At 47.0% G+C, this 19,767-nt stretch overlaps 2 protein-coding genes across 2 annotated transcripts in view; both read left to right on the forward strand.

Annotated features, from left to right (window-relative positions):
- Positions 1–105: 105 nt before the first annotated feature.
- heatr3 (HEAT repeat containing 3) lies at positions 106–9,814 on the forward strand. Its single transcript, XM_056607928.1, has 15 exons — positions 106–578; positions 1,037–1,209; positions 2,603–2,690; positions 2,948–3,048; positions 3,299–3,408; positions 3,516–3,656; positions 4,036–4,337; positions 5,384–5,474; positions 5,746–5,900; positions 6,138–6,220; positions 7,145–7,281; positions 7,671–7,759; positions 7,953–8,096; positions 8,388–8,564; positions 8,962–9,814. Exons 1-15 carry the CDS (start codon positions 432–434, stop codon positions 9,073–9,075), a joined length of 2,052 nt encoding a protein of 683 aa, XP_056463903.1. The 5' UTR covers positions 106–431; the 3' UTR covers positions 9,076–9,814.
- Positions 9,815–10,263: 449 nt separating this feature from the next.
- Positions 10,264–19,767, forward strand: part of tent4b (terminal nucleotidyltransferase 4B) — a 29,013-nt gene continuing 19,509 nt past the window's right edge. The window contains exon 1 of the mRNA XM_056608070.1: positions 10,264–11,193. Coding sequence (XP_056464045.1) covers positions 10,616–11,193 — 578 coding nt within the window. The 5' untranslated portion in view covers positions 10,264–10,615. The remainder of the gene's footprint in view (positions 11,194–19,767) is intronic.

Below are 19,767 nucleotides of genomic sequence, written 5' to 3' on the forward strand. Positions count from 1 at the left end.
TATCGGAGCTGTTTAGAAGATTGGCTCTCTAAATGGCCCTGGTATAAATAAGGCAATTATTATAAACATGCAATCAATACATTATCACTAGGTATCGATCTACATGTCTGACATGTTGCACACGTTGAATCATTTACTTAAAAACAAAGCCTCGAAAACTTTGCATTAGTTCCCTACGCAAAGAGGACACATCCTACACAAATCATGGACCCGACCCACCGTGAGCCCATGGCGATGTGGGACCATGCTCTGAGTCTGAACCATTTAATTTTCACGACGGTTTTGCGACGCACTGACGTTTCGAAATCCGGCCTCCCGTTTCCGGCAGAGGACTTCCACATGGCCACGGACCCCTCTGTGATGTTTTGACACTACATCCATTAGTAAGGAACCACATCGAATGAACTGCTGGTGATTGACAGCGATCGAACATGGGTAAAAGTAAAAATAACAAATTCAAGCGTCCGCAGTTCAACTCTGCAGGTCTGCCTGTAGGGGCTGTGAAGGATGTGGAGGAAGAGCACGAAGAGGAGGACCACGTTGATGCCGAATGCCCGGCTGCAGAGCTGCTGGAGAAAGTAGGAATATCAACGTTATAAACCCCCATGCAGGCCTGTTTCTGTTATACTGCCATGATTTAGTTCTGCTCAATGACATCTTGCCACTGTTTTTCATAAAATCTATGACATGAGTTGTCATAAACTAACATAGCTTATATGTTGGCTCACCTTTTGCAAACTTTTGATCGTTGCAAAGCTACGGATGCTGTTATTGTCACCATTTATTAGTCATTATCGATCATGTCTACCAGTTGTGTGCTTTACACAAAGACAGACAGACTTAACCACACAGACAGAGACAGACACACACTCGGAGACAGACGACACACAGACACAGATATAAACACACACTTTAGTTTCACTCACACAACTGGTTTTATACATGTTCTCCTACACAATGTATGCTGACTCTTGGCAAGTATTCCCCTTCACATTTTTATTAACATTCTTTACAAATACTTCATCTTCCATTAAAGCTGCAGAGTCCTAGTGCCGATGTGCGTGAATTTGCCTGCGCCAGCATATCCCGGGTGGTGCAACAGAGCCAGACCATCCCCAGCTTCCTCCAGAGGGATGTGGTGAAGCGCCTGGGGCCCATGCTGCTGGACTGCAGCCTGGCGGTCAGGGAGACGGCCGCCGGGGCCCTCAGGTCAGCGCCGTCGTAATGCATCACGCAGTATGCAGACACTCATTCGATAAGATGATAACAGACGACACGGAGTAGACATACCCTTTTGATTGTAGAATCAGCGAAAGGTGGACTTAAAAGTTCCTCTGATGGTCAACCGTGGTTTGTGTAATATACCATAATGGATCCGTGCTTGATGCACTTAAACTCCAGCCCTTTTTGGACTTGACACAGACAGAAGAAGTGAAGTCTGATTCGATCGTGGTGGACCTTGAACTAGTGTATCCCAGTGGCGGCTGGTGATCAAAAATGTTGGCGGGCACAGTAATAGATAGGGGGTCTGGGGTTCCTGTCCTATAGTGTCTGTTTTTTGTGAGTCTCAATGTCTACTTCAAATGCAGTTAGAAATATGGGACAGTTGCTTCATTTTGTTTATATGCCACAGGCCGAAGGCTAAATTAATATGTAACTTACTTGCTCCTTTTAAGTATAACATTGCTTGGGGAGTCCAATTCCTCCACTGAAAAGGGTGGAAAGGGCTCTGCTAGCGATCTACCTCTTCTCTTCATGTAGTTGTGTTGCGCGAATGCTGCTGAGGGAGGTAGCCTATTTGATTGATTCACTGAATTGTCCAATCATGTGATGATAACAAAAAAGAAAAGCGTCTTTGAACTCTCCCGTGAAAGTCTCTGCTTGATGGACAGCAAAAAGTTAGCGAGCTTGCATTGACTTCAACGTGGCCGGCGCCCCTGACTTGGAGGAGGGCTTCATTTCGAATGACCAATAACTAGCCAACCCCAAATCATTGATGTTCAGACGCATTTAAATGGTTGCTGGCAGTGACAAGTATGTGTCACAATTAAACTAGGATAAACACTATGTATTTCCGTTGATTTATTTCGTATTGATAATAGTTGATTGATAGTTGGCAGATATATTCAAGTGAATATTTCACGGAGGGGTGGCGCCCTAGCGCCCTCTATTATACATTACATGATTAATATGGTTTGTTTATTTTTAAACATAGGGTTTGACAAGTCAATCTGAGCAATAATGTGCAAGCTTTTTCATCAAGCCTTATATTGGATTTGTTCTTATCATATCAACAGCTGAATGGTAACAAATAAAAATCTGCTTTTTTTTAATCGTTCTTCAATTGGAACATTGTGTTTTTTTTTTTCTCTGACCATAATGTTGTTATAAAATAGACAAATCGGTAATAGGCATTTCATACATTAGAATTTTATTATTTATCAAACAGCTGTTGCATTAGAAAACAAAAACAGATGACAAATGAGAAAGCAGTAGCCACAGGCCTCTGATGCTGTACACACCCACATACTCACTCTCTCACTTACTCACTGTTTTGTTTACTCAAGTAATGTGTCATTGTGTGTGTCTCTTCTCGGGGCAGGAATCTCAGTGCATGTGGCGGTCATGAGGTCTGCGAGGACATGGTGAAGCAGGACATTCTGACGCCCCTGACATCTCTGCTCAGAGAGGTGAGGCTTGACCAACACTGCAAAACAACAAGTCATAATTTAAGTGTAATACTGTGTAATGCATTTCCAAGGTTAGTTCTCCAAGATGTGTCTCCTTGATTTTAGTTTTTCTTTTGATAGCCCAGACTATGCAGTACTTGGATGTATACCCAAGATACAATTAGTACCAACACACCTCACATATAGCCACTTTGCAGGTGAACACGTGTACTGGTTTTGTGAATGCTTCCACTGGTTGATCTGTTTCTGGTTTTTAGTGTTGTGCCGGTTTCGAGGCCAGCACGCTGTCCATGACGGATCAGAAAAACACAGTCCAAGATGTGGCCTACGAGTCAGTGAATCTACTGTGGAATCTATGGTAAGACAAATGTTTGCATGGGCAATAAAATCACCCCATTGGTATCTGCATTAATTATTGTCTGATTCATTGGCAGCCGTTAGCACCTTGGTTCATTGAGCTGTTGTTTTAACTGACATCGTTTGTAACCCTGATCCTCACTCATGATGTACGGAGAAATAACAGCAGTCTCACCATGTGTGAGATCGTCGTCTGGTGTGAGATCGTCACCTTGTGTTTTTCATGTGACCTGTGTTCATTGTGTTGTCAGCGAGAGCAGCAGCCAGGCGCTGTCTGTGTTCAACAAGGCCGGCCTTCTGGACGTCATTATCCAGTGTCTGGAGACACACACGCACAATGTGGAGCTGGCCATATCTGCCGGTAGGTCTCACTGACGTGTATGTGTGTATGTGTGTGCTAATGGCAAACACTCCCCTCAGTGCGATTGGTCGTGCATTAATGCACGCCGCTGTTTGTGGTGTACGCAGCCCACTGTTTACACACCGTGACGGAGGACAATCCGGAGCTGCTGTGTAGCATGAACGTAGCCGTGCTGACGAGCCTGGAGATGGTGCTGGGGTCAACCTCCCCCGGCATGGCCCACAACCACCTGAGGACGCTGGCCGCAGGTGAATAAGCCACTTGCGTTTCTTTAAAGGTGACCTATTATACCACCAGGTGTGAGTGTGATTAGCAGTTACAAGCCGTTTTGAAAATCGGCCTCTTCTGACTTCACAAGTGGGCATGTCCACCTAGACGTTGACTTGATCTTTCCAGCACACATCTAGGCGGAAACGCCCACTTGTGATGTCAGAAGTGGCAGATTTTCTAAACGGCTTGTAGCGACTAATCACACCACATGAGGGTGTATAATATTGGACCTTTTTAAAGTTTAAACCGCAATCCAAAAACGCTTCTCGCCATCATCCTCGCGAGCTGTTTAGTGTTAGTGTTTAGTGAAGGTCAGTGGAGTGTGACCGTCCGTCCCTCTCCCCTCGACCCACACAGGGGTGATGTGGAACCTGAAGAGCAGCCTGCCGGCCGCCCGCCAGGCCCAGACGCTCAGCGCCGTGGCCGCCACCCTGGCCCAGTGCCTGGCGCTGGACGCCGGCGTGCTGCTGCCCCAGCTGAGGGCGGCGGAGGAGGCCCGCTTTGCCGGCGCCGCCGCGGAAACGGCGTCGGCCGACCAGGCGGGAGGGGCTTCCAAATTGCTGGAGATGGAGGAGATGGAGGAAGAGGAAGAGGCGGCGCCCCCCAAGAAGAACGGGAAGAAGGCGGTGAAAGACACCGACTTCTCTGACCTCTTGCCGGTGAGTGGGGCGTCGCCTCTCAACACCTGGCGCCGTGCCGCGGGGCCGACCGGGGTAACGACCCGCGCCCGCGGGGGCAGATGCCGCCGCAAGGACAATTTGTCGGGAATAAAACGTCGTAGGCTGTGGGGAATCGAGCCCGTGCCTAGTCATGGGACACTCACAGTGGCATCAACTGTGAATACCGTTTCACGCTGTGTCTTCAAGCTGTGTCTAATTTTAAACAGCAAAGGGCTTTTACCTTGACCCACAGTAAGCGCTTACGTCATGGATGGGGGGGGGGGGATGGGGATTGACCTTTTGATGCATGCCAGGAAGAAGCACTTTTGTTGTGGGAGTGATATGGGGCTCGTCGCCTAGTGACATCCGGACTCCCATCAGCAGGGTTTGCTCTGATTTAGCTGGAGGTCTGCCTGTGCGTTCACACTAAAAGCGATTTCTGCTTGATTCTACTCGTGCGAACGATGCAAATTTGTCATTGGCTGGAGTGGAAATATTTGAACTCTCCCGTGAATTTCGCTTGATGCTTAATCACTCGTGCGAACGACCTCGCCCAAGTAACGCGAGTCGAATAAAGACGCCACTTTTGGCGTGAACACAGCGGTGGAGTTCACATGGGGATCCAGACCAGCGAACCTCCCCCAGCTCCAACCCTCCCAGAGTAGACCAGACCTCAGCCAGACAGAGCTGTCGCTCTCAGGCCTGTCAGGCACTGCACTGTCATCAGGGATGACACTTGTGGTGTTCAAAAAAACCCTGTCGCTGTTTGCCTCACGCTATACAGACGTGTATTTGTGTAGATATAGATCTTTATAAATCTATAGATAGATATATCTAATATAGATAAATATAAGACAATTGCCCACACTTCATCAACCTCTCCATGACCTCTTGTCGCTTTTATCTTTCGTCAAGGTTCTCTCTATTGTAACAGTTTATTGAAACGTAGCACCGTGGCCCCTGGAGATCAGGGCGGTGGTGTTTGTGATGAGTGGTGGTTCCCGGGCTGGTTCTGAACCGCGGCCCCTTTTGTCTCCGGGCTCCAGAGGGATAAGGGAGAGCTGAGGGATGCAGTGGCTCTGCTGTCCGCCCAGCAGACGTCTTTGGAGATCATCGTCAACATGTGCTGCTCGGACGGTGAGTGCCGACGCCGCTGGTGACCCCTGCCCTGTCTGCGTTGGGGCTGAGGGGTGTGTGTGTGTGTGTGTGTGTGTGTGTGTGTGTGTGTGTGTGTGTGTGTGTGTGTGTGTGTGTGTGTGTGTGTGTGTGTGTGTGTGTGTGTGTGTGTGTGTGTGTGTGTGTGTGTGTGTGCAATGTTGTCTTGTGGGTATGTTCCTGGTTGTCTGTGATGTACGTGCGTTGATGGTATGTTGTGTGTTCCCATGGGGGCCCTGTTGTCCGTGTCCAGACCCGTCGGACGACGAGTGGGAGGAGGCGTCCAGCAGCGACGAGAGCGAGGCGGGGCCGGACGCCCTCTGTGACGGGCTGTCGGGGCTCATGTCCCCGCTCTGCCTGTCGGCCGAGGTCCACGCGGCCCTCGTACACCACCGCATCCCCGAGAAGGCATGTCCACCACCCGCCCATCACTGCACCACAGCCCGCTGAAATACAAACCGCGTATTAGACACGGTTTAGGCGTGGTTTAAGATGCTCCAAGATGTCCTAATCTGATTTATGGACTACATAAACAAGTCCCAATTGATAATAATAAAAGTTATGCTAATGTGCAGGCATTGCGATGGGACGGGCCATTACATGCCTAAGCTACGTTCTAATAGAGGGTTTTATTCAATGTTCCAGGTGCTCAAGAAGACCCAGTTTCCTTGCAAAGAGGCCATGGATGTGTGCCAGCAGAATCCATCGTGGAAATGCCTGATCAAAAAGTAATTGTAGAAGTAGCAACTCTGTAATATAGTCGTGTATGTTTCAGACTTCACTGTGCATGCTGGTCATGGCCACAAGGACAGTGCAGAGGTTGGTGTGTTTGGCTCACCGCCAAACACACCAACTTCTGGGCTCTCTATTCTCCATATCCTCGGGTAGGGTCGGGCCTGTTTTAAAGGTCCCATGGCATGAAAATGTCACTTTCTGAGGTTATCTAACATTAATATGAGTTCCCTTAGCCTACCTATGTTCTCCAAGTAGCGAGCAAGTGTGTTGGGTCTAAAACAAGCACTAGGCATTCTGCTCCGCCTTAAAAAGAAAACGCTGGGGGGCCCCAGCTGCTGCCCGCTGCCGCGAGGCACCACCACCGCTGCCCGCTGCCCTACATACCTATATTAAAGGAGCATGCCATGGGATCTTTAAGCTCCACTCCAAATTCACAATCAGTCGCTTTGGCAAAAGTGTGCCGACTGACCAGTCCACCTTCTGGAGCGCTATGTGAATGACCTCCCTTTGGGAGCCATCTAGGTGGGTCTCCTGTGTTCCGCTCTTGGCGCTCGAACTTTGGGTGGTTGGCGTTGTTCACCGGGGGTTGTGCCTGATATTGGTGGTCATGTCTGATTGCATTCACCTGTCTGTTTGTTTGTTTGTTTTTGGCATTGACACAGAGTTACTGAGAGGGAGAGAGTGAGCTTGGAAGGGATTCTTTTTGATATTAAAGATCCGGTCACTGGTACCAATTTGTATTATAACGTCTTTACGAAGAGGGAGAATTAAGGATCAGACATATACAAGAAGTGGAACTGAATCATTTTAACTACGTGCATCACAAGTGTAATCTCCCACGTTGAGTCTAAGTTGGAATGCCTAGCCGCTACATTCCCCATGTGTGCGGACCTGACGGAGGCCGTGTTTCCCTGCAGGATGCAGCGGGTACAGTACCGGGCGCTGACCTGTCTCCACAACGTCCTCTCCACCATGGACGTGGAGTCGCTGGGCGGGGCGGAGGCCCTGCAGGGCGTGGCCCAGCACCTGTCCTCGCTGGTCTTCAGCCCGCCAGGTGAGCCCTTCTTTACAATCGGCCATAAGAACCTCGGGACCTGGACTTGCTGGGACACGCTGCATGACATCGGGGAACGAGTCGGTCTTGAATGGTCATGAGTATTCTGCCATACAAGCCAGCAGCAGCAGTGCCACTGTCCAGAATCACTGCGACTATTTAATAATGCCAAAGTATAGTGGCATTATTAGTTAAGGTGTTATTTTTATATCAAAACCCAAAAGAGCCATGGACAGAGAATTTTAGCAGGCTAGAAATAGTTGGCAACAAAACTCAATAATTCAACTGCCTGAATATTTTGGAAGCCCATTGTGGTCTGTATTTTCCGGTACTATAACAGCATCCCATACAGGCTTCATTCCATCGCTGCTCTGTTTTTGTTATTCCAGAGATCCCCAAGGAGGAGGAGTTCCTGGAGGCTGTCACCAGCGCCATGCGCTCCCTCCTGCAGACGATTGCATCTAAAAACATCCCTCAGGTATTGCAGGGGGCTTCCCCTCTCAAGTGTCTCATGTATTATGCAGCCGTTGAACCTCCGACCACCGTCATATTTAATTCAGCCAGTGTTTGTTGAGCTGCAATATGAGCTGATTGCTTGTCACCTGTATGGACATGTCCACTGCCACGCCTGCCTGAGCTGAGCTGACATGTTTTCCAACCCTGCTCCCCAGTGCATGAGCCCTCAGCAGCTGATGAGCCTGAGCGAGGCGGCTACGCGCTGCGACGTGGTCAGCGTGCGGGTCAATGCCCTGGCCATCCTGGGCATCACGGGCAGCACGCTGGCCAAGGAGAAGGGAACGGCAGACACTCTCCAGGTACCAGTCTACTGCAGCCGCGCCTCGCTCTTAAAAACAGACGTAGTCAAAACGCCCGCCCTTCCGCCGTTAAACGAGGTGTCAGCGATTCTAGGCCGAAACAATTTCACCGACAAGGGGTGGGTACTATGGGGTTCTGCGCTGCGTTCATGATAGTTTTTACTGGATACACGGAAGGGAGGGGCAAGTTGGCTCTGTTTGTTTGTGATCTCGCTTCAAATACCAACAGAAGTGACGTCACATCAACATCGCTGATACAACCTTTAAGCACTGTGATGATCCGCGTTGCAGATGATCGGGAACGCCCTGCTGCAAGTGGCCTCCAAGGACGCCAACCTAGTGGTGAACGGCGAGGCCCTGGACGCCCTCCTCGACGTGTTCGCGGACGGAGACGAGGCGGAGAAGGCGGCCAGGAACATCCAGCTGCTGACGGCTCTGAAGACTCTGCAGCCTGTCTTCAAGTCCAAGGTGTGGGGTGGTTCTCTCACCGCGGTGTCCCTCAGCCGGGTGTAACATTTAGGTTTAAGGGCAATTTAGCAGATGCTTTTATCCAAACGTGACTTACAGTATATTTATCAGAAGAAAGGAAAACATTGTATCGCTGTCGGTACAGTAAGGATGTTCATATAAACCAGTGCCAGGCACTAAAAATCACTAGGTTAACCTATCCCCTGTATGCAACAAAGATAGCTAGGATAAGACGCTACAAAACTATGTATACTACATTTAAGTGTAAGGACGTACACTAAATGTGTACATTAAGTGCAAGGACGTACAACATAAAATAAGTGCGTACATTAAGTGCTTTCGTTTTGATTTCATGCGTGATGCTATCTGATGACGCTCTGCGCTTCTCCTCCGAAAGATTCGCAAGGAGGGGCGGGGGAAGTACAGCCCTGAGCAGCTGTGTGTTCTCGACAACATCAAAGTCAATCTGAGGCGCTTCATCGGCTACCTGGAGACGGTGATGAAGAAGTGAGCGATCCAGGACCCCGGCATATGCTGTTGGACCCCGGCACATGTGAATGACTGGCTGTATGTGGGCGAGATCAACGAGCAGTCATGTGATCTATAAAGAAGATAGAGATGATTTCAAAGAGATGAATTGATCTATTTATTATATTTGTAGGAACGATTTTCTTCCATTTTCTCCCAATATTTGACAATTTATTTTAATGTTTTACTGTTTTTCATTTAAGGGAGTATGTTTTTGAAAATATACAAAGGTAATAAAAACATGGTCTTCTTGAGATACATAAAAGTGCTTCTAATCCGAATTTGTATCATGATTTTGATATGATTAAGGCTATGCAATAAGATATATTGATTTAAATGCAAAAACATGAACTCTGTTCACTAAGCAAATGCCTACGATTTAATTGACATGTCAAGCTGATTCGATTAACCAAAATTCCTGTAAGACAAAATCGCCCCCATTACAATCATATTATGTGCACTTAAATTGTAGACCATTTAAAGTAACACTTCAAAATCAAATCAGTCCTTGAATAAACTGTTTTAAGACACTACATACATTAAAGAGCCCATATTATGCCAACAGGTGTGGGTGTGATTAGCCATTACACACCTAACCCTTTGAAAATCTCTATATTTTATTTCCTGTGCTTTAGGGAAATCACAAGTGGGAGTATCCACCTAGACGTATAATGTATAAATAAGCAACATTTGCTACAGTCCATTTGATATCTTGCTAGACTGATACATTAAATCCAGCATACATCAAGGTGGACACTCCCATTTGTGATGTCACTAATACACAGCAAAAGGCAAGAAAGCCATTCAACTTATCTTTCCTAAAGCTGGCAAACTACTGTATATTAAATACACATTGAGTCGAATTATGTGACTTTTATATAACAGGAACTTCACTGTTTTATACATTTTGCAAGTGCAGAAGTATCGCACACTTGAGATTAGTTTGAGCATCATAATAAGATGATGGGTTAGGCATTTTGACATTTTGACATTTTAATGGATGCTAATCATAAGCTCTACATCAGAAGTCAACCCTTTACCAACCTGTAGGATTGCCTCTGAAAATATGAAATGACTAGCTCTTACGTAACCCCCCCCACTTTTTATTTTTTCTATCTTACGTAACATCATTGTCTCCGCCCCTTTCATACCCCAGGTCCGCGCTTGCGTACTGAGGCTCCGTGCTCCGCCATTGAAGGGACCCGTGATCGGTGGAAAGGGTCAGAAGCGCTTCGGTAGGCAACGCTATCTTCGGTCTGACAATTTGAAGTTTAAGCGTGAGCTCGTTTTTTTAAACACACAGCTCAGCCTTCAGTCACATCTCTCTGTGGACGGTCTCAATTCACGGCGACCCGCGTAAGGTCCGAGGGAGCGCGTTATACCGCGTTCCGTAACGTAACGGACCTGCACAGCCCTTCAGCTATCAGACCGAAGCTAGGCTAGGCTAGGCTAGCCGGCTACCTGGCTAGCTTCACACGAGCTGAGCCTTCGCTCGGGGTGCTGTGCGCCCGCAGTGCCGTTTGATGGATCCGCGGATCGCCTGGTTGCAGCCAGAACAACGTGGACCCGCCAACAACCTGTGGATGCAGATCTGGGAGACAACACAAGGCCTGGGCTACCTGCATGTGAACAGCAACTACACCGCGGCTCCCCCTGCCACGCCGAGCCTGAAGGCGAACATTAACGCGGCGGCGGCGACGCCGGGCGACGCGCTCATCACCGGCAGACACGGGACTGTCACCTCCAGCAGCAGCATCAGCAGCGGCCGGGAGGTCGGGAGTCAGGCGAGGATGTCTCACCCGATGAAGGACGGGGACATCTTGAAACAGCGGGACTTTATTCCGCTGGAGTCCAACAACAACCAGAATAATCGCGCATCGGGGAGGGCAGGTGTCGTCGGGGGAGCGGGCCAACCGGGCACCGGGGGGGTCGCTCTGGGTGCAGGACACACCAACAAAAGGAAAAGGGACAATAAGGCCAGCACGTATGGATTCAATAGCAGCCTTTTGCACGCGGACGGCCCGGAGGTGTCACCCCCGGTGTCCACCGCATACACCGGGACTCCCTGGAAAGACAGGAACTACTCTGAAGGAATCATCGGGTAAGACATGTGTGAGCCGGTTATTCTGGTGGTTAGGACCGTGTAACCACCACTGTTGAGTTGAGGATATAATGGGGGGCAACGTCCCATGTCTTCTGTCAATGGAGGAGAGTAGTGGGTTGTTTCTGTCCCGCAGTAGTGTCACCACATTGTCAACTTATTGACCTTCATACCCCGAGGTCTGGGCAATTAGTCAGTATTTCAGTTCACCACCCTCGCTTTCAGGTTCCTGTATTGAAATTACCCTGACGATAGGCACATATTCGTACGAGACTTGGAAATTAATGCGATTCTTTTTGCAGGACACTAAAATGTTGGATTTACTTTATTAGGTTATGCATGTAAGCCACATTTTTGTATTAAAGTGTCTAAATGTTTAAGACATGTAGGTCTGGATGAGCCAGGCCGAAGTTTAGTCGTACCTGGACCATGAGCGACAGCAGCAGGTGCACCATGACTTCCTGGCCATGGATTCAGGGCATCGCCCTGTCAAAGTCAGAAAGCCATACTCGACATACTAGAAAACCCTTCACACAATGACCATTCAATGAACCGCGATCCCTCGGTCATCGCTATACTAAGGTCGAGAATATGGGCATATAATGTTCCAACACGTACTGCCACGGGTATATTACTCAAGTAAACTCTTCAATGTCTCACGACATTGAAGAGTTTGAGAAGTCATTCTAGTGAAGTGTCATTCTTATCGAGCAAACTCTGTAAGAATGACTCACTCTGCCCTACATTCCCTGTTCAAAAACGTTAATATTGTAGAGGATGTTCCTTTCATGTTGTTAATTGCTCATAGACCTAAGATTAATTCTTTCCTAGACGAAATCTATGAAAGTGGACCGTTTTTTCGGGAGGGTTATTGCAGAGCTCCATGGCAAATGATTGACAATCTCAACAATGTCCCCTTTTCTGAACGATTTAGTTGCAAGCAAAAGTTGAGACGACCTAAGACTCTTCCTGATGAATAGGCATCCGATATGTGCTGCAGGAGGCCTCAGGTGGGTGGGGCGGGATTTAAAAAAAACCTATTTTGGTATTTGAGGTGTGTGTAGTTTGTGTTTGCCTGACATGTGTAGGCAAGAATCCCAGCCCAGAGCTGAGGCGTCCTGTGCTTATCCTCATTTATACTAATATGGAGGCAGTGTTTGTAAAAGGACATTCCTCAGTGATTAGGTCCTTCTTATTCCAGAACCTGAACACCAATTGGCCTGGATGTCTCGTCGCTACTCCTGTAACATTCGCTATGCTCTTTCCTCCACTGTTCAACCTCAAACTGAACTTTGCCATGCCTGTAACATGTGGCTTTAAAAGTACCGGTGTTTCGTAATGGTCCGATGCCTAAACGTCCCCCCATACATGCTGCGGTCAAAGTCCGACCTCTCTTTTGCTCCTTTGTCCCAGTCTCTCTCGTGTACAGGAGAATCAAGAGTTTGGTTCGCTCGGAGCCAGCGGGGTCTGGGCCAAAGTGGAAAGTGATTAGCATCCTAATGTATCCGTCTTTTTTCTCTCTCTGTGTGTGTGTGTGTGTGTGTGTGTGTGTGTGTGTGTGTGTGTGTGTGTGTGTGTGTGTGTGTGTGTGTGTGTGTGTGTGTGTGTGTGTGTGTGTGTGTGTGTGTGTGTGTGTGTGTGTGTGTGTGTGTGTAACGGCAGAGGACCTTAACCCACACACTCGTACGTAGCGATGGTGTCAGTTTTGTTAACTTGTACCGTCACTGTGACACATATTTTAGAAGATAGCAGCCAGTGGAGTGAGGGGTGGGAGTGGGAGAGGACACGCGTTTTCAGCGAACTCTGTATTTGGAAGTTGCCTCGGTGATGCTGAGGGTCTCTGACGAGGTGTGGGCTCTGTTTTTTGTGATGGGGCCGGCCTACTCTTTGGAGAGTGTTGGAACATTCTGCAAGGGTTTAGAGATGTCCCTCTCTGGAAAAGGGCGTAGTGTTTACATGTTACATGCTGAGTACACCCATTAGGCCCAACCCTTCGCCAAGCCGGCCAAACAAACGCAGCATTCTGACTGAGCGAGAGAATCCCGAGCATTTCCTACTGCCATGTGTTTCATCCGCTGGCCAAGCCATTTTCTGAGGAAAGTGTCAAGAATATCCAAGAAACTTTCTCTTATTTTTTATTAAAGAACCCTTCCTTTCAAAATCAAGGTTGAGGCTATGACGTTAGTATCTCATTCACGGAAAAGGTCAAGAAAGTAAATTCTTTGCAAATTTCAACTATGTGCTGTCTGACCTTTCCTAACCATCACGGCAAAAAATCTGTCTCCCAGTTTGGTTGCATTCTTTATTGACATACATTCTCTTTGACTTCCAAGTGTCTGCCTGTCGTTTCCACCTCCCTGTTCTCAAGCAGTATGCATGACTGGTCCAATCTGCCTGGTGTGAATTATTAAAAGCCGGTGTCACTGGCTGCATCAATCCTCATCCAGGGAAGCACCGGGACATGTGGGCTCTGGAAACGCGCGGCTACCCGCCCTCTTGCTAAGTGCCGTTGGCTCACACAGCTCTTGCTGAGTTACGATCGCTGTTCCCAGCATGTAGTGCGGTGTATGCCTGGGACCACCGCTCCACTCTTGTCATCCACTATGCCCCTGACACTTCTACCATCCCCCCCATCCCCCTTTTAACTCATCAGATAGGTCTATTTCATTGTGGTTCCTCTTGTCTATTTTTCAGGATGGCTCTGTGGTGAACCCAGGGCTGGTGTTGAGAACGGGGCTTTGTGGTGTAGGTGAAAATGGGCCCTTTTGTAAAGGCACTTGTGGGCAAGCTGCCTAATCTGCCTTCCCATGTGTAGTTAGGAATGTGTGTTGGCTCTCCCTCTCCCCTCCTCCTCTTCCTGTCCAATGGAAATCCTTCTAGAGCTCCCTTCTGATGTGGTCAGCAAGCCACACGCTACATTCACACACCAGTTATCATACAGCACTCAGATGTTTCCTCAGTTTGTTCTACACCTCTCTGAGAGGTCCCCCAGCTGTTTCTCAGGAGGTCAGCCTTAATGGTTTCCCTTTCCCTCTCACAATAATACAGGGGGGGAACAGATGTCCGCCCAATCGGTTGTGACCTGGGATGGCGTTTGCTTTGTAATTGTTAAGTTCGTTTCGGACATCGTCGACTCGATATCTTCATCTAATGTCGTTAATAAGAACAAGTCTCGGGTTGTCAAGAAGAGGGATCTGTATCGGTACATGTCACCATAATGGGGTCCTTTCTGATTTGAATAGGGTGCTAATGTTCATTATGCCCAGCGCTTTCACAATAGGTGTTTCATCTCTTTCAGGAATTCTTGAGGGATCGTTAATTCTATATATATTTATTGGCAAACAAAAGTGACAAACCAAAGTGTAGATATAAAAATAATTATGGCAGAGCTTAATGATGGCATGCAAGGCTTATAGTAAAACCTCCCCTCTGGGATTGACAGGTAATCCTCATATTATGGATTATCGTTTCCTTAACATAATGACATAAAAAAGGAAAGAAACCGTACCAGCCTGTAGTAGATGAAACGGAAGTGACCATAGAACCCATAAACACAAACTGACTGGTAAGAGATCATGGCCCTCTCTATTTTATGGCATATTGTCGGAACGTTGTGTACTTTACTTACTCATTGGTCAACACACCTCATCAGTTTTGTGTATTTTTTTAAGTAGACGGGCGCGTTGTTCTGGCCCGGTCGCAGCGGTTAGTTGTTGAAGAACTAGGTTAGGCTAGTCGCTGGCAATCGGTACCGGAGTGTCCATGTAACCGGAGCCTTTGGGTCAACCACAGATCAGATCATTCATTAAACATTGATGAATCAGACATCAACACCTGTGTGTGTGTGTGTGTGTGTGTGTGTGTGTGTGTGTGTCTTCATATTGTCTAGAGCGCTGTGTACAACTGATATCAAATGACGGCACACAATAACTATGGCATTCTGTGTTGCTGTTTGCAGAGCTGTTGCATCCTGTCTCCTAATTCACTGAACGCTAAACAGACAGCATGTCATATTTTTATGCGTACCAGTTTGCTAGTGTAGCGAGGTGATAAATGGGTTATTGTGTTTCCGCACGAACATTAATTGAATCAGTTCTACTTGCGCCTGAAGCATGCATAACGTTTTTTTGGGGCACAATTGTAGTGTAGAAAACCACAAACATTTGTTGCATGTTGTGATCCCGTTTGTGTGTCATGACCATGCAGCAGTAGGTTCTCAGCTAGCGGCGACAGATGGCCCGTGTATACATGAAGGCCCTTCCAGCAGTAACCACACCCAGCCAGGCTCCCGTTCTGCTCCTCTACCTCCACCAGCCCCTCTTCCTTATCACCTCTCATGCTGAGACAAACCCTCTTTTCCCTCCATCTGTCCTGCTCTTCAGGTGGAATCGCAGTTCGCTCTCCATCGACCCACACCACACCCCTCTCCGGCCTTATAGGGTTTTTCATCAGTGGAATGAAGTTTAAGTGCTTAACCTTGGGGTGATAAACATAAATGATGTCTCTTTATCCACAGTCACATATGATTATGCAACAATTGCATGCTGCATGCCAGGTGGATTATCTGATAAAGCCTCCAAGAGTCTGTGTTCCCAGCCCTAAGCATGCGCTGAACTGTAATGAGACCTGCAGGGGGAGGGGCTTGCTCGTTGTTGTTGTTCTTGTCACACGGTGCAAGCTCCGCCCCGCTCGCTTGTCAAGCCTCATGGTACGAACCAGGGCTGGGCAGTTCTCTTTACTCTGAAATGAAACCAAGGCAGGGGAGAATTTCCCTGTGTTTTGAGTGTTACCTCCGGTCAGACTAGCCTTGCCTCTTTGTGTACTTGGGTTGTGATTTCCAACCTAATGTGGGTCATAAAAGGCTTCATGAAAGAAGTTAAACTAAGTGATAGACAATCTGCTCTGATAGTTTTTAGTTTGTTTTACATTTGGACTTGAGTCCTGTTGAGAGAACCTTATCCACAACAACATTGTTTCCAATCAGTGGTCACGATAGTGTGTGCGACACAGTATCAGTTAATTACTTTTATTATTATTGCCATAACAAACTTTGGCACTTCTGTTTTAGTGTCAGCAGGAAATGGTTTCCTTTCTCCATCTCTCCCTCTCTCTCTCATCGGCAGTCCTTCTCAGTCCTCGTGGCAAACCACCGCTGATGCACTCCAGTAGTAGTACCCGCCGGGCTCGCTCCCTTCCCCACGCCGAATCATAAACGAAACTCAGGCCCATTATTTATTTAGAAATGAAACCTAGACAGCGTCCGTCTGATTCCTAGGGAGACGGTCTGAGGTAACTGCCATCCGGTGTCTGCCTCTCGCACCGTTCCCCGTGTTATTTAAGCGTCAGGCACCTCTTTTTTTTTTTTCATCATAATAATCAACTTATTTATGGAGCGCCAATACACAGGACATTGACCGTGTTGTTGAGTAGCCCCCCCCCCCACCACCACTTGCACATAAAGTGCAAGTGTTTTAGTTTGACTAGTTTTACTGGCTCCATCAACGATTAACCAACACTTGCACATAGAGTGCAAGTGGTGGTTAAGCGTTGACGGAGCCAGTAAAACTAGTTACCGAGAATGGGTCCTTCTAAAGAGGGCCCCTGGTTTATATGTGCGCTATTCTCCCAGGGTCGTCCCTCAGGCCTAGGCTCCACCAGCAGATGGACCATTCATGAAAGGCCTTCACCATTCATGAAACGAACACCCAAAGTCCCAAAATGATCGGCCTCACCCAGAATAGTTTAAATGTCATGAGTGTTCTCTCAACATAATAATAATACAATTATTCATTTATATCTGTTCATAGTGACAGGTCTCTGCCAACTCTGGCACACCGTTCGGTTGACGTTTGTGATCCAGTCTGCTCTGCGGGTCGTAGCAGGTGGTTCTGCCGATGTCAGGAGGAGGAGGAGGAGGGCCGTGTGTCTTGAGACGGAGCCTGGTTGGTCGGCCCAGGGGCCAACTGGTGATTGGAGCTGTCGAGATCCAAGCTGGTACTGTTGCCAAGCAACGCAAACGTACATGAATTTCTCCTGGGAATAAGACACCAGCAACAACACAACTGTTTGTATGGACTTTAGGGCTTAATGATATATAATGACGTGCACAATCATTGCGTTATCTTTTTTCATCGTGGGGGCAAAAAGGTATTTGTAGCTGTCGGCTTTTTAGAGGTGTTGCTGCAACCTGGGTGTGACAGAAGTGATTTGTGGTTTATGGTACATAATTCTGAATTATTACTGTTTAATGCTGTAATTTCAGCATATATTACATAATTTTCGTTCTAGTTGGCGTGCCATTCACTTCATTGCCTTTGGGCGCATGACTGAAGACATTTATTCTACGTATACCAAAGATACCAGTATTCATTTATCACACTCAACCAGTTTCTTTGTAGATTTATGTTTGTCATTGAAGGCAATTTACGGTTACGTTCTCTGCATTTTGATGAAAGAAATATATTATTATTAATTATTATTAATTAAATATATAACTGTACGTTCACACCAAAAGCTGTAAAAGATGCAAAATCGCCAAAAAGCTCAAAACGCAACGCTGTCCAAAATATTTACAGCTCATATCACTCTTGCGTTTTCTCGCGTATGTTTACTTGGACCACCCACGCCGATGAGAGACATCTACATTCCGATTGGCTGGCGGTCATTTACAGCCGAAACGCTACTAGCTAATTTGCATAGAGTTGAGCTGTTTTCAACTCTCATTTACAGCTTTAAAGCTATCGCTCAAGCGTTTTATCGCTCCAATCGCTTTATCGCTCATGTCTAATAGAAAGTGAATGGGCGTTTATCGCTCAAAACGCTTTACAGCTTTTGGTGTGAACGCACAGTAATATTGTAGAAATGTCCACTCTACACTGTCTGAGGTTCGGTGTCACGATACACTCGGCTCACGAGACGAGGCACGATATTCGGTTCCCGAGAACGAGACGAGACGAGATTTTAAGAAAACTACAATGACAAAATATATGACTGGACCAACAGACTTTTATTTAACAGAGTTGCACATGCATTTTCAAATGTTTTATTATAACTCTTTACATGCATGAAATTAAAACTAAAACCAACATTTATAAAAGTTGAAGTAAAATAAATTAAATTAACTAATTCTCTTTTTTTCCAAGTGCAAACAATATTATGTGCAAAACCAAATCAAAGTTCTACTCCTTCAATACAGAGTGCAAATAGTGCAAACAGAGTCTGACCAAGTATGTGACTGACAACTTGGTATTGTCCGTGTCTTATCAGTCACTCTACTGCCATTCATCATTTCCGCCGGGTACCCAAAATGCTGCCAAACAAATGATTTAAAAGTGGCGGGGGCATCTTCGACAGTAATGCGGGTATTTTCCGACGTCATTCTGGCTGCCTATGGCTGCTTCCCCTGCTTCCCCTCCTTCTCCTCCTCCTCTTCTTCTTTTCCTTCTCCTTCGTTAGGTTCTGGCAGGCTAGACGTAGCAAAGGCGCATTACTGCCCCTACAGGCCACAAATAGAAGTTTGGATAGCTTACAAATCTCGCAAGACAGATTTTTAACGCGACGGGTAATATCGTTGAGATTAATCTCGTCACACCCCTACGATTTTTGATGTTGATGTTGGCTGTTCATGACTAGGCATTAGAATTCTTCCACTCATGTGAATCTCAAATTCAATCTGCATTCCAAGACCTATTGTCACCAATGCTTGCATTCTCCTGGCCGGGCCATGGCCGAAACCACCCATTGGAATCATTCTAAAAATCCATACCAGTGTTTGCGATTTCTGTGTGTGGCTTCTTCACTACCTCTGAGGGGTAGAGGAAAATCAGAACAATAAGTTTTACCAGGAGCAATCCCGCAGGTGTATGAATGAGATTCTGAGTCGGTAGTGCAGACATATTGCCGAACTATTGGGATAGTTAATATTGCCGCCTATGGCAGGAAATCTGACTGGGCTTATCTGGGGCAGAACATGGATATTACTGTTTTTTGTTTTCCATGACAGACGTACTCACTGGCCTGCCCATTGGAGCAGTCTGGTCAGCCGGTCACTGACCGTAGCCCACGTTGTTTTCGTTTGTGTGTGTGTGTGTGTGTGCCTGGCCAGTTTGAACTAGCCTATTTGTACATTCTCAAACGCGTCCCCATTCCCACTGTATTTATACAAAGAGCTGGCTGGTGTGGGGTCAGCCTATGTGGGCAGGACAACCTACTCCAAGTCCAACTGCTGCCCTGTTGATCCGGCCCTTAAACGGCACCGGGCCCCAGGCTAACATGTCAGCTAGGGGTCGTTCCTTTTTCCAGTAGGTTATTAAGAAGTTTTGTTAGAAAAAGTTTAAACCAGCGGTTAGGACTGGCACCTTTATTACAATCGATATGTTCAGATTCTTATAACTTTTAAAATAAACAACCGTTCTGAATTCTGTTTAACCCCTGGTAGATATTTTCTACGGTTATCTGCTACAACCGTCCATTTAGCAATGTGAATGAGGGGGCGTTTTCCGTTGCTGAACTATGTCCCTGTACCTTGAGAGGGCAAACATACGATTGCCTAAGAATTATTGGGGCCCAGGAAAA

This window comes from Gadus chalcogrammus, chromosome 14, assembly GCF_026213295.1.
Source record: "Gadus chalcogrammus isolate NIFS_2021 chromosome 14, NIFS_Gcha_1.0, whole genome shotgun sequence".
Taxonomy (NCBI): domain Eukaryota; kingdom Metazoa; phylum Chordata; class Actinopteri; order Gadiformes; family Gadidae; genus Gadus; species Gadus chalcogrammus.